Here is a 12,322-nt window from a genome sequence, read left to right as displayed (position 1 = left end):
TATTGGGACGTGGGGTCAGGCAGTGCTGCTGCTGGCCTGCAGGCAAAAGATAACCACCATGAGGCCAATAACTCCATGGCTTTTCAATGTCCAACATGTCCCGGAACCACTGCCAGGAAAAGCTCACTCAGCCAGGCAGAACCGTGTATCACCCCCTCCCCCCCCCAACACCCCCCATTACCCACACCCTCCAGCTATTTCTTGATATTTTTCATTCTCAATACCTCCTATGATAAATATAAATTTATTCTTGCTTTTAAAGGCTTTTAATGACATTTTAAAATGTGTCCTTTTCCAAAAATATCTGTTATGGAAACTGATTGACTACACGAGTGGATGGAGTCAGAAAGACAGGTATGAAAGTTGTCCTGTACGCCACAGGCAGAGAGCTTGGCAAGCATCGCAGGATGCAAGAACCTGTCGAATGCATGAGATATGTCCAGAGAAGAAGGTTTGGATCACTTGTTTGAGATTTACGTTGTATGACAACTTGCTGAGAGAGAAGTAGCGGCTAATTCATCGATGTGTGACTGGAATGGCTTTCAAACTGATAGTCACAGATCAGACTGAAAATCCCAATGATGGATTTCATGATTTTACTAATTATTATTGGAACTGAGAGTATCTGCTTTTAACCCTTCTTGCGAATGGGAGCGAAGTCAGCTGTCTTCCAGGTGGCGGCCAAAGGTGAATGACAAGCCGAAGAGAATAGACAGGGGAAGCAAGAGCAGAAATGCAGGATTTGAGAATATCGGCACTAATGCCATCCAGGCCTGTCGCCAATGCAGAAGTTGAGGTGATCGGAACTTTCTCCACCTTATTGGGTGAGAAAGACAGAGTCTGATATGCAGTGGGTGTGAGGTTGTAAGTTGGAAGCAGAGAGCAATCGATGGGGGTAAACGAGAGTTGCAGGCAAACACTCAGTTGAGGCATTCTTCTTGGTCTCAAGCAGATTCTGCAGGGAGTTCATTTGGAGTGACGCACGGAGGAGCATGTGCCAGAAATGGATTTCATAAAATGCTACCAGTACTTATGGAGTGCGATGAAGTGTCGGAGGAGAGAAAGACCACGAGCCACCACCAATAAGGAAGGTGATTTCAACAAGATGCTGTGGTTATGTGCATTTGCAAAAAAAACTCAGTTTTAAAAGCATTTTTGGACTTGATTTTAAAAATGTTATCAAAGCTTAATAAATCAGAATGTACAGTCAAAACAAGTTATAGCCTGTGCCTCATTAAGTCGCAAGTTTAGAATATTTTATAAAGGCTCATGAGCAACTGATTTAAGACCAATGCAAAAACCGTTAAAATTCGAAATTGTAAGCGAGGAAGAACCAACCAACATAAACATTGGCGAAAGTACAAATTATTCTCATGAAAACAGGAATAAAATTGGAATGCAAGTGAAAACAAAGCAAGTGATAGAAGAGAGAAAGAGAGAGTAAAAGAGAAGAAAAGCTACCAATGGCAGATTAACGGACCACCATTCAATAATACATATATATATATATATATATATATATATATATATATATATATATATATATATATATATATATATGTCATCTGTAACATGGCAATTTAGGAGAGAGAGAGAGAGAGAGAGAGAGAGAGAGAGAGAGAGAGAGAGAGAGAGAGAGAGAGAGAGAGAGAGAGAGAGAGAGAGAGAGAGAGAGAGAGAGAGAGAGAGAGAGAGAGAGAGAGAGAGAGAGAGAGAGAGAGAGAGAGAGAGAGAGAGAGAGAGAGAGAGAGAGAGAGAGAGAGAGAGAGAGAGAGAGAGAGAGAGAGAGAGAGAGAGAGAGAGAGGAAGAAGAAGAAGAAGAAGAAGAGAAGCTACCAATGGCAGATTAACGGACCACCATTCAATAATACATATATATGTATATATATATATATATATGTATTATTGAATGGTGGTCCGTTAATCTGCCATTGGTAGCTTTTCTTCTCTTTTACTCTCTCTCTCTCTCTCTTCTATCACTTGCTTTGTTTTCACTTGCATTCCAATTTTATTCCTGTTTTCATGATATATATATATATATATATATATATATATATATATATATATATATATATATATATATATATATATATATATATATATATATATATATATATATATATATATATATATATATATATATATAAGCCTGGTGTTGGCTTAGTGGTTAGGGTGGTGGCTTGGGATCCCAGGGTCCTGAGTTCAAGCCCCGTTGGCTGCTGAATTAACACCAGGGGGTTGACTCAGCCTGTCATCCTTCCGAGGTCGGCGAAATGAGTACCAGTGTACTGGTCCCGGTGTATGCCCAGGTTAGAATAGGTGTACCATATCCCTGTGTGTCGTAAGAGGTGACCAGGGTTGGCGTCAGGAAGGGCATCCGGCCATAAAACATTGCCTCAAGAAAAAGCCAAACCCCTGCACAGCAGGGAAAAATGGCTGTAAAAACGGTCATTTTTATATATGTCATCTGTAACATGGCAATTTAGGAGAGAGAGAGAGAGAGAGAGAGAGAGAGAGAGAGAGAGAGAGAGAGAGAGAGAGAGAGAGGGAGAGAGAGAGAGAGAGAGAGAGAGAAAGAGAAAGAGAAACAGAAAGAGAAAGAGAAAGAGAAAGAGAAAGAGAAAGAGAAAGAGAAAGAGAAAGAAGAGAAGAAGGCTTTTTTGAAAGCACTCCTGGTTGGGATCGATACCATCAGATGCAATCTAGATAAAAGCCCAATCTTTTGTGAGAGGGCTGCCTGCCAGTTGGCCTGTGTGAACAGCTCCATTATGCGGTGTTGAGGTCGCTCCGTAACAATAGCCAGAGAAATATGGGCTTTGCCAAGAGTGGTCAGAGGAGGAATGAGAGATGTTGGATGAAAAGTTCGTTATTACCAGTCCCAGGAGAGAGAACGTACCAGTTTCAGAAATTTGGCTTGGAACGTTTACAGATTTGATCAGTCTCATGAAGTCATGGAGGGTCTTATCCACAATACTATGGCTGTTTGTTGGCGACCTGACACACAGTCAAGCAGCATGGTAGCCGCGGGGTGACCAGTCGTCATGAAAAAGGGATACTCAGGCAGGGGCCAATGAGGCAGTTGTAGGCCCCCTTGTGGGGTGAAGGGGCAGCACTCCTTGTGGGAGTCCGTGGGGGGGGGGATGCTTTCTGAAGAATGAATTTTAAAATACAGTCCATTTAAATAAGTTCTGAGGTTTTCAGTGTTTTAATAATATCCATGAGGACGTCAGTATTTAAATAAGCGATGTCGCTTTAAGTATTTAAATATGCCTGGGATTGCTTATAGCACATGTTAAGTTCACACTGTGTAGTTACAGGCCAGCTGCATCGTGTTAATTGGCATCATGACCAAAATAAGCCAAAATACTGAGAATTATGAGATCAACGTGGGTGGTAGGCTGTCCACAGCCATCCGGGGCAGTATCACCACCTGCCCCTCAGGAGCCTTTTGTGGAATATTGGTTCTGTTGCAAGCTCTTGTGGCAGGCTGCTGGATGAGGGGTTTGTGGGGTTTGGAAGTTCTTTCTGCCTCACGGTTTCTGTTCCTTAATCCGCAGTGCCTGCTAGAGAGTACTGTTGGGGTCAGTGCTCCCACAGGCTTGCCGCCAGAAAGTTAGAGGCCCGATCCTGGGTGGTTGTGGAGAGGAATGCACACACAGCCAGACGTATTCCAGTGGACGAGGAGGAGAATTTATTTGCTCAACTAAAATATCACAATAGATCAGGAAGGTCAATAGGACCATTATTTCTGAAGGATGGCATGCTCATTGATGCGGTAGTTCTTCAGCACATTATATATCAGAACAATGGTTGATTGTTGCGTGTACTTCTTGTCTTCAGAAGTTAAACTCAAACTGAACAACTTGATGATGAACATGCTTCCAAGTGCCCCAAAAAACAACAGATGCTTTTGGCTGCACTTCAGATGTTGTAGCAATGTTTACAATCTTCACTATAAGAGGGCCTTTTGTCTGTGTGTCTGTGTCTGTGTCTGTAGCCATTTTACAAAGAGATGGCTGAACAGATCTTCATCAAACTTTCAGGGATTTTTTTAGTGAGTGCCAGGGAGAGTTTCAGACAAAATTAAAAAATATATATTTTAAAAGGAAGTCGATATTTTTGTGAATTAAAAAAAAATAATAATAAATATATATATAAATATATATATATATGTGTGTTACAAAGAGCTTCGTATATTAGATATAATTAAATGGTTGTGAATATATGGTTCCTATTGGTTAGTATAGTGTAGTTATTCCCATATTGAATGTAGAATAAGTGGAAAAGTAATTAAATGTCATTTAGAAATGCGTCGCTAATGCATAAAGCTTGAAACTTGAGATCCACACCAGTGTGTCTTAAAATAAGGGACAGATGGAATTTTTTTATGTCCTTACCTTTGTTCTTTTCTCTAAATTAGTTACAGTAGAGTTTGGTTAGACCTCCAACTCTTAATTTAGGCAGGAAACGGCAGCCTGATTATCCAGGCTTTGCCACATCATCAACTCAGCAAGGTGAGGGGACTAACGGGGATCGTCCCACCCCCGGACCAGGCCATCGCCCAAAGGTGATCGAGGGGAGGGGCGCGTCGCATCACCGATGACGTGTAGGCCCGAAGCGATAAAGAGGTGCAGTGTCGAACCCATGATGGAGATGCTGGGACCAGTTGCAGCGGTAGGATGTGTGAATCTGCCGAGCTGTCGGGCGATGCTACGCCTCCACCCAACCTGCTACACCTTGCTCCCATTTTTACAATATACATGAAGACCAAAACAGAGCCCTTCTGACCCGATAAATGCAACACTGCATTAAACACCGCGTGTGCCTGCGTACCGCTTCGGTTGTACTGAAAATAAATTAAGGATTGATTCTTCAGAAGAGCGTGTTCAAGTCGATTTTAAAGACCGAGGATTTAAATGTCACAAATAAAGGACAGTGGAGACATCAACCATGATATCAGTCTTGTTATATGCTCCTCTTTTGAAGGTGCCTTTTTAACATAAAAATGGTAAAAAAAAATCAAACATTTAAACAACTTGAGACATGCACCTTGACCCCATGGCCAAAGTAATCAGTACAACAAGACTTTCCCATTGGTATACACATGCACCGCAGCACATGGTCACACACACACACACACACACACACACACACACACACACACACACACACACACACACACACACACACACACACACACACACACACACACACACACACACACACACACACACACACACACACACACACACACACACAAACCCTGAAGTGCCAGAATGCATGGTCATACAATTGGACCCCTTCTCCATAGGAGTGAGTCCCCATGACTTCAACGGCATGCCATCCTGAATTCTTGACAGGACGGCATACGGCACAACCGTTTACTTGTGACCATGCAAACATAATCAGTTTAATACTGTTTTAGACCTCCTAACTTGATGGAGCAGTGAGACACAAATCACGTCCCATACAGCCAAATCTGTGTCATTTATCCCTCATATTTTAGTGCGTATGCCTGGTGTTGGCTTAATGGTTCGGGAGGTGGGCTGGGGATCCTCGGATCCTGAGTTCAAATCCCACTCGGCTGTTGAATTAATACCAGGTGGGGTTGACTCTGCCTGTCATCCTTCCGAGGTCGGCAAAATGAGTGCCAGCTTGCTGGTATCCTGTGTCGGAGTGGAGACCTGTCCAGGATTGTGCCCAATAGCCAAGGAAACTGCTCAGGCAGCACCAACGCTCTGCACAGAGTATGGTCCCAATGGATGGATGGATTCTTGTGCCTCATACCATAGACTTTTTTTTAGTGAAGGTTTTGTTGAACAATGTATTGTCAGAGGCATTCTATCATGTTGTGTTTGTGCATTTGTAAGTATGTGTGCTAAAAGTTGAGTAAGGTGGGGAAAGCTGCCCTGGCACAAAGTGTGACAAGATGATGCCCTCCCCCTCCCCCTGTATATCCTTCCTGGTCTTAGTAATATGTGTAATAACCTGAATGTCTGCATCAGAGGACTCTATGCGAAACTAGAACGGGCACTCAGTAGAGCGCATACCTTCGCCAACGCTACATTTTGCCCCCCCCCCCCCCCCAGAAACTGTTGATTGTGAGGGTATTTAATCCCATACCACATCTGCCATCTCATATGTGTTATGATGGCTTAAAACATTAAATTTCCTGCTGTTTGACACTAATTCACGTACATTGTACAATTTCTGTATGATCTCCCTGACCTTTTTGGGTGTCGGTGTCAAGTCAATCTGATGACAACTGGTCACGTTATAAGAAATAAGTTCAGTGACACCACCCTCCCCCTCCCCGCCCCCCCTAATGCTTTAAACTCACCAATAAAATCACTGTCAAATATTACACATCACAGGATAGGGAATTGAATTCTAAACATTGTGAATCTACTTACATGCAATTTGTATAAGAATTGACCGCGTTATGATAATAAAGGTCGTTGATCCCCCTGTCCTTTGACCCAAACCGCTAACAAAGGTAATGACGTCATTGTGTCATATCGTATATCACAAGATTGGGCATTGAATTCACAACATTTTGGCATTGGTTGCACGCAAATTGGATAAAAATCGACCGCACTATGGCAAACTGACGATTTTGACCTTTTCATGACCTCGACCTTGACCTTTGTACTCTTAATTTTGTAATTGGTATTAGAGTGTGGGGAACAGAACAGTCAACATTTTGGTGTTGGTTTCATGCAAATCGGATAAGAATTGACCGTGTTATGACAAAAACCGCACATTTTGCAATGTCGTGACCCCCCCTGACCTTTGACTCCCAACCGCTAATAAGGGTTATTACGTCATTGTGTCATGTCACATATCACAAGATGGGACATTGAATTCTGAACATTTTGGCATTAATTTCATGCAAATTGGATACAAATTGACCGCGCTATGGTAAAAAGACGATTTTGACCTTTTCATGACCTTGACCTTGACCTTTGACCCGATCGCTCCCAAAATCTAATCAAATGGTCCTCGGATAATAACCAATCATCCCACCAAATTTGCTGCGATTCAGTTCAATACTCTTGGAGTTATGTGAATAAAAAAACAAACAAACAAACACACATATTCACAAATAAATAAATAAATACACAGCGATCAAAACATCACCTTCGCAACAAAGTTTGCGAAGGTAACAATAGCCACAAATCTTGTATGAAAAATATTTACTCTCCCAACAAAAGGAGCCAGGTGGGTTTTCATCTTGGAGGGGGAAGGGCATGTTGCCCCACCTTGCTCAACTCTGGCTTTATAAGTATCTTACAAATAATTGTCGATTTTTTTTTTCTCTCTAATTTTCAAATTGTTTGATTTTTTTTTTCTTCCCATCAGGTGATCCAAAGCCTGTTCCTGACTCACACAGGAATCCTTCACAACAAAATGGTGAGTTGTGCGAGAGATTGGTGGCATAATGACTGAAATAAGCCAGAATACGGTACAAATGTAGGCGGTCGGCTGTCCGCAGCTGCCCGGGGTAGTGCGCCATTACGTTTCTTGAATCACTTGCAGCTAATGTGTCATCTTAGCCACAAGGAGGTTGCAGAAGGAACATCTTAGCAACAACAAGGTTGCACCTGGGGGACCAGGAATGCAGTATGAGATCATTTTAACCAACAGAATGAAAATCGTGCCCTTTCCGAAGCCCAAAACGCAGCTTGTGAATGTGTGTTTAAATGTGGAAAGGCACGTTCCCAAATTGAACGAGCAGTTGTAAATTAACCTACGGTCTGCCGATGGGAATTTGTTACGTGATTTGTCGATTTTAATGCCAAGGAACACCAGTTGTGATACCGTACAGGTTGAAAGGATGAATAAATAATTTGATGGTTATAATAAGTTCCTTGTGTATAATGATAACAATAAGAAGTCACCATCAAGGCATGATGAAAGGCCAACACAAAGTTAATGGACTTATGAACGGATTTGATGAATACATTGACTTAATCTGGCCTTACACTAAACCAGTGAAGCAGTATTTACAAAGATAAAGATATAAGGGGAAAATGGGGGAGGAAGGGGGGGACTATCACCGATGGGTGGGTTGAGGAATGCACCAGAAAGTTTTAATGTGTACGAGGAAAGTATGCATCAATAAACTCGAAGGAGATAAAAATCATAGCAAAGTATCTGTTGTTGAACCTCTGGAACATGCAGTAATCGACTGAGGGTAAATGGATGAGCCAAATGGAGGCAGACATTCTATGGCTTGGAATAATCCAGATGTTTGCCTGTTGTCTTGGTGAATGGTCCTTGATATCGGATGTTCTGTCTGTGCAAGGGATATCGAAACTGGGCATATTTAATGAATTTGGGGTAACGTATGTCTTGCGTTTCCATAGAAAACGTGCACAAACCTGTGTTTGGGGGCTCGTTACAAACATGCGACAACCCTTTAAATGCAGATCGGCTGTTGTGATGCCAAACAGGGCACGGCTTGTTAAAGTGCATCTCGACCTGAGGTTACAAGACCGTTTGCTTGACCAGATATGGGAGAAAATGTCTTTTTGCAATGCGACGACACAGTTTTGCACAATTTAATATTTTTGCAACGTTTTTGCTGACTGGGCATCCTGTGTCGTACAAAGCCTTTACTTGGCACACCGGAACTATCTACCTACAAGGCTTTCATCCACAGCTTGATCTAGTACTGCTCTCCCCTCTGGGCTGGCTCCCCTACGGTAGGGGCCCTACCTCACACCTTGTTCAGCCTCAGGCCGTGGAAACCGAGGCTTTCAAGGTTATTGGAATCTCCCATGATGAAGCCGAGTCTATGGGTCTTTCACTTACCCAAAGCAGAAGATCGTTGGTCCCTCTGTCTTCTACGTCCTCCTTTTTGGTCTTGCACCATCTGCTCTTTCCATGCTTTGTCTCCTATAGGTTTCTGCAGGGCACACACTGTCCACCATCAACCCACTTCTGTTGAAACTTACAAAATCCAGAATCACTGCTGACCTCCACTCATTCGTTCCTCTTTTTTCCCACCTGTGGAGCCAACTTCCATATTCTCTTCAATCTCATTGTTCCTTCCAGGTCTTGAAGACAGCTATTCACCACCATCTCAAACCATCCCCCATCTAAAACCATGATCTTTATTAACCTTGTCCCCCCTCCCCCCCCCCAAGCCTTTCCAAATTTTCAGTTTTTTCTTCCTGAGAGTTTGTTTCTGTATTCATCTTGTCCATCCCATGTGCCCTCCCATTCCTCTCATTGTTTCTCCAAATCTCTCTCTCTATTGTCCTTCATCTCTGCAGTTGGTGCCCCCCCCCCCCCACACTCTCTACTGTTCATTTTGTTCTGTTGCATCCTGATCCATTCTCTTCCATGAGTCTTGATTCTGTAGAATTAAAAATAAATTGTAACATGGGAAAGAGTGATTGACAGAGGTATTTGATTTCTGGCTGTGTTTACGTTTAGCAATTGCAGAATCTTGTAGTATCATTGGCCATGGTTAATGGGGGTGAGTAACTAAAGGAGGAATCGGTGGGTAAACATGGAGATTTCTGTGCCTTCCTCTTGTGTGGCCGAAATGGCGGTTTCTATAAGTGGGGAGCTCGTCCTGGGGGTTCTTCAGGCTGGTCGGCTGAACTTTTATTTTAAATGTTGAAAGTTCCCTTTGAGGGTAAATTTAGAATATCATATGTTATTGTGGTGAAGATGACAGCGCGCCAACCTACAAGGCCTTCATTTGCAGCTTGATGGAGTATCTCTCTCTCTCTCTCTCTCTCTCTCTCTCTCTCTCTCTCTCTCTCTCTCTCTCTCTCTCTCTCTCTCTCTCTCTCTCTCTCTCTCTCTCTCTCTCTCTCTCTCTCTCTCTCTCTCTCTCTCTCTCTCTCTCTCTCTCTCTCTCTCTCTCTCTCTCTCTCTCTCTCTCTCTCTCTCTCTCTCTCTCTCTCTCTCTCTCTCTCTCTCTCTCTCTCTCTCTCTCTCTCTCTCTCTCTCTCTCTCTCTCTCTCTCTCTCTCTCTCTCTCTCTCTCTCTCTCTCTCTCTCTCTCTCTCTCTCTCTCTCTCTCTCTCTCTCTCTCTCTCTCTCTCTCTCTCTCTCTCTCTCTCTCTCTCTCTCTCTCTCTCTCTCTCTCTCTCTCTCTCTCTCTCTCTCTCTCTCTCTCTCTCTCTCTCTCTCTCTCTCTCTCTCTCTCTCTCTCTCTCTCTCTCTCTCTCTCTCTCTCTCTCTCTCTCTCTCTCTCTCTCTCTCTCTCTCTCTCTCTCTCTCTCTCTCTCTCTCTCTCTCTCTCTCTCTCTCTCTCTCTCTCTCTCTCTCTCTCTCTCTCTCTCTCTCTCTCTCTCTCTCTCTCTCTCTCTCTCTCTCTCTCTCTCTCTCTCTCTCTCTCTCTCTCTCTCTCTCTCTCTCTCTCTCTCTCTCTCTCTCTCTCTCTCTCTCTCTCTCTCTCTCTCTCTCTCTCTCTCTCTCTCTCTCTCTCTCTCTCTCTCTCTCTCTCTCTCCCCCACCCCTGCCTTACACCTTACACACCTTACACCTTGATCCCATGAAAAGCAAAGCCCTCAAAAAAAAGCAAGAAATTGTTTCGGCTGCACCGATGTTCTGTAAAAGAGTATAACACATCACAATCATCAGAATGATCGGCAAAAATGGCCTCCTTTGGCATCCAAGTTGCTTGTACTTCATAATTGTATGAAACAACTTGGCTGTTTAATCACGGTCCTATTTGCTATTTCTAGAGATGCTTTTAACTCATGTTAGGAACCTTGTTATTAAAAACACTTGAAAATGGAAGATAGGTCTTTATAAAAGCTTATGACCTCATTCTCATCATCTCAGAGATTGTAAGATATCATTTTTTGTATGGTAAGAATGAGGTGGCCATTTTGTTTCCAGAGTATCCCCACACATAGTGTGACCATACTTTCTGAAAACACATTGTCCAGAAGGTTAAACAATATAGTGGATGGATTTTTTTTCTTTGTAATAAAGATAAAATATGTTATACCAGAGGCAATGAGAACGGCACTCGGGAGAGCGCATACCTCAGCCAGGCTGAACAGTTGACGTTTTGTCTCCCAATGATAGGCCAGATCCGGACCTGAACCAAAATTGAATCGGCTTCTTCTTGTCACCTAACTAACTCATCCACCAAGTTTTGTCCAAATCCCTCAAGAACCTTTTGAGATTTACTGCTCGGAGGCAGATAGTTAGACAAACGGCGGTGAAAGCAAAACCTCTGTCCACCTTAGATGGTGAAGGCAATTAAAGCACCTCCTCATCCTTTTTCATAATGTAAGAATTTTTAAATTGAGTACTTTCAATTGAGGGGGTGAGAAAGAGAGTGAGAGTGAGAGGGAGGGGGAGGAGGGAAAAATGTGAGTGGTGGAGGTGGGGATTGCAAAGAGGATGATATGTTGTGCTTAATGACTGATTCCAGTGTCAATCACTCTTCTGGCGTGATAAAACTCAAATCGAAATACGACTAATGAATCCATGCATGGTGCTACAGGCCATGCTGTGTAACTGCCACACAATAATACGGTTTATTGTTAATAATTGTCTGTGTTTTGCAAATTCAGGATGCTATTTCGAGGGAGATGATCGGCTACATGCAGTCGGCAGTTCCTGGCACCCACTGGTGCCCCCTTTTGGGTACATCACATGTGCTGTATGCACCTGCAAGGTGAGTGAAACGTTTTCTTTTTAATACACTGTCGAGGTTCGTATAAGAGCTAACACACAGAAACGCCCAACAATGGGAGCAGGACAGGCCCGTTGCTAAGGGGGGGGGGCATTTGGATGCAATGCCCCCCCATGGCACATCTGGTGTGTACGCCACCCACTTGTACGCCACCCATTTATGCCCTGTTGTACCCTGTGAACAACTTAGCGTTTAAGGACTAGCGCCCACTGTGAACTCCTTGCTGTTTAAGAGTTCACCTGTGTGAACTAAAAACCCTTATTCCAGATGTTCAACATGGTGAATAATGAGGCCTTCTTGGATAAACTGTTCTTTAATAATATCCTTCTTTGAATAACAGTCAAGAGATAAGTGTGCGCTTGCCAGCGCATCTCCAAAAGCAAGTGGCAAGACAATACAGTCCAAGCCCACAAGATAAAAGATAATAATGCAAGTGCCAACACCAGCAGCCAAGACGACAGACAGCCGCAAGACCTCGTGTCGAATGTCGATGCTGTGGGTGGTTATATATATATATATATATGTATATATATATATATATATATATATATATATATATATATATATATATATATATATATATATATATATATATATATATATATATATATATCATAGATCATTTAGTTTTAAGGAATAGCCAATCAGC

General features: G+C 42.8%; 1 protein-coding gene across 4 annotated transcripts in view; it reads left to right on the top strand.

Moving 5' to 3' along the window:
- The window catches only part of CHRD (chordin), a 124,421-nt gene that overhangs the window by 89,738 nt on the left and 22,361 nt on the right, over positions 1-12,322 (top strand). For all 4 annotated transcript variants that reach the window (XM_085848759.1, XM_085848758.1, XM_085848761.1 and 1 more), the window contains 2 exons: positions 7,363-7,413; positions 11,552-11,655. In XM_085848759.1, the coding sequence (XP_085704885.1) occupies positions 7,363-7,413; positions 11,552-11,655 (155 nt within the window). The remainder of the gene's footprint in view (positions 1-7,362; positions 7,414-11,551; positions 11,656-12,322) is intronic.

This window comes from Eptatretus burgeri, chromosome 12 (genome assembly GCF_056783735.1).
Source record: "Eptatretus burgeri isolate ZD-2024b chromosome 12, Ebu_testis_v1, whole genome shotgun sequence".
Classification (NCBI taxonomy): Eukaryota; Metazoa; Chordata; class Myxini; order Myxiniformes; family Myxinidae; genus Eptatretus; species Eptatretus burgeri.
This window is presented reverse-complemented; position numbering and strand designations above follow the sequence as displayed.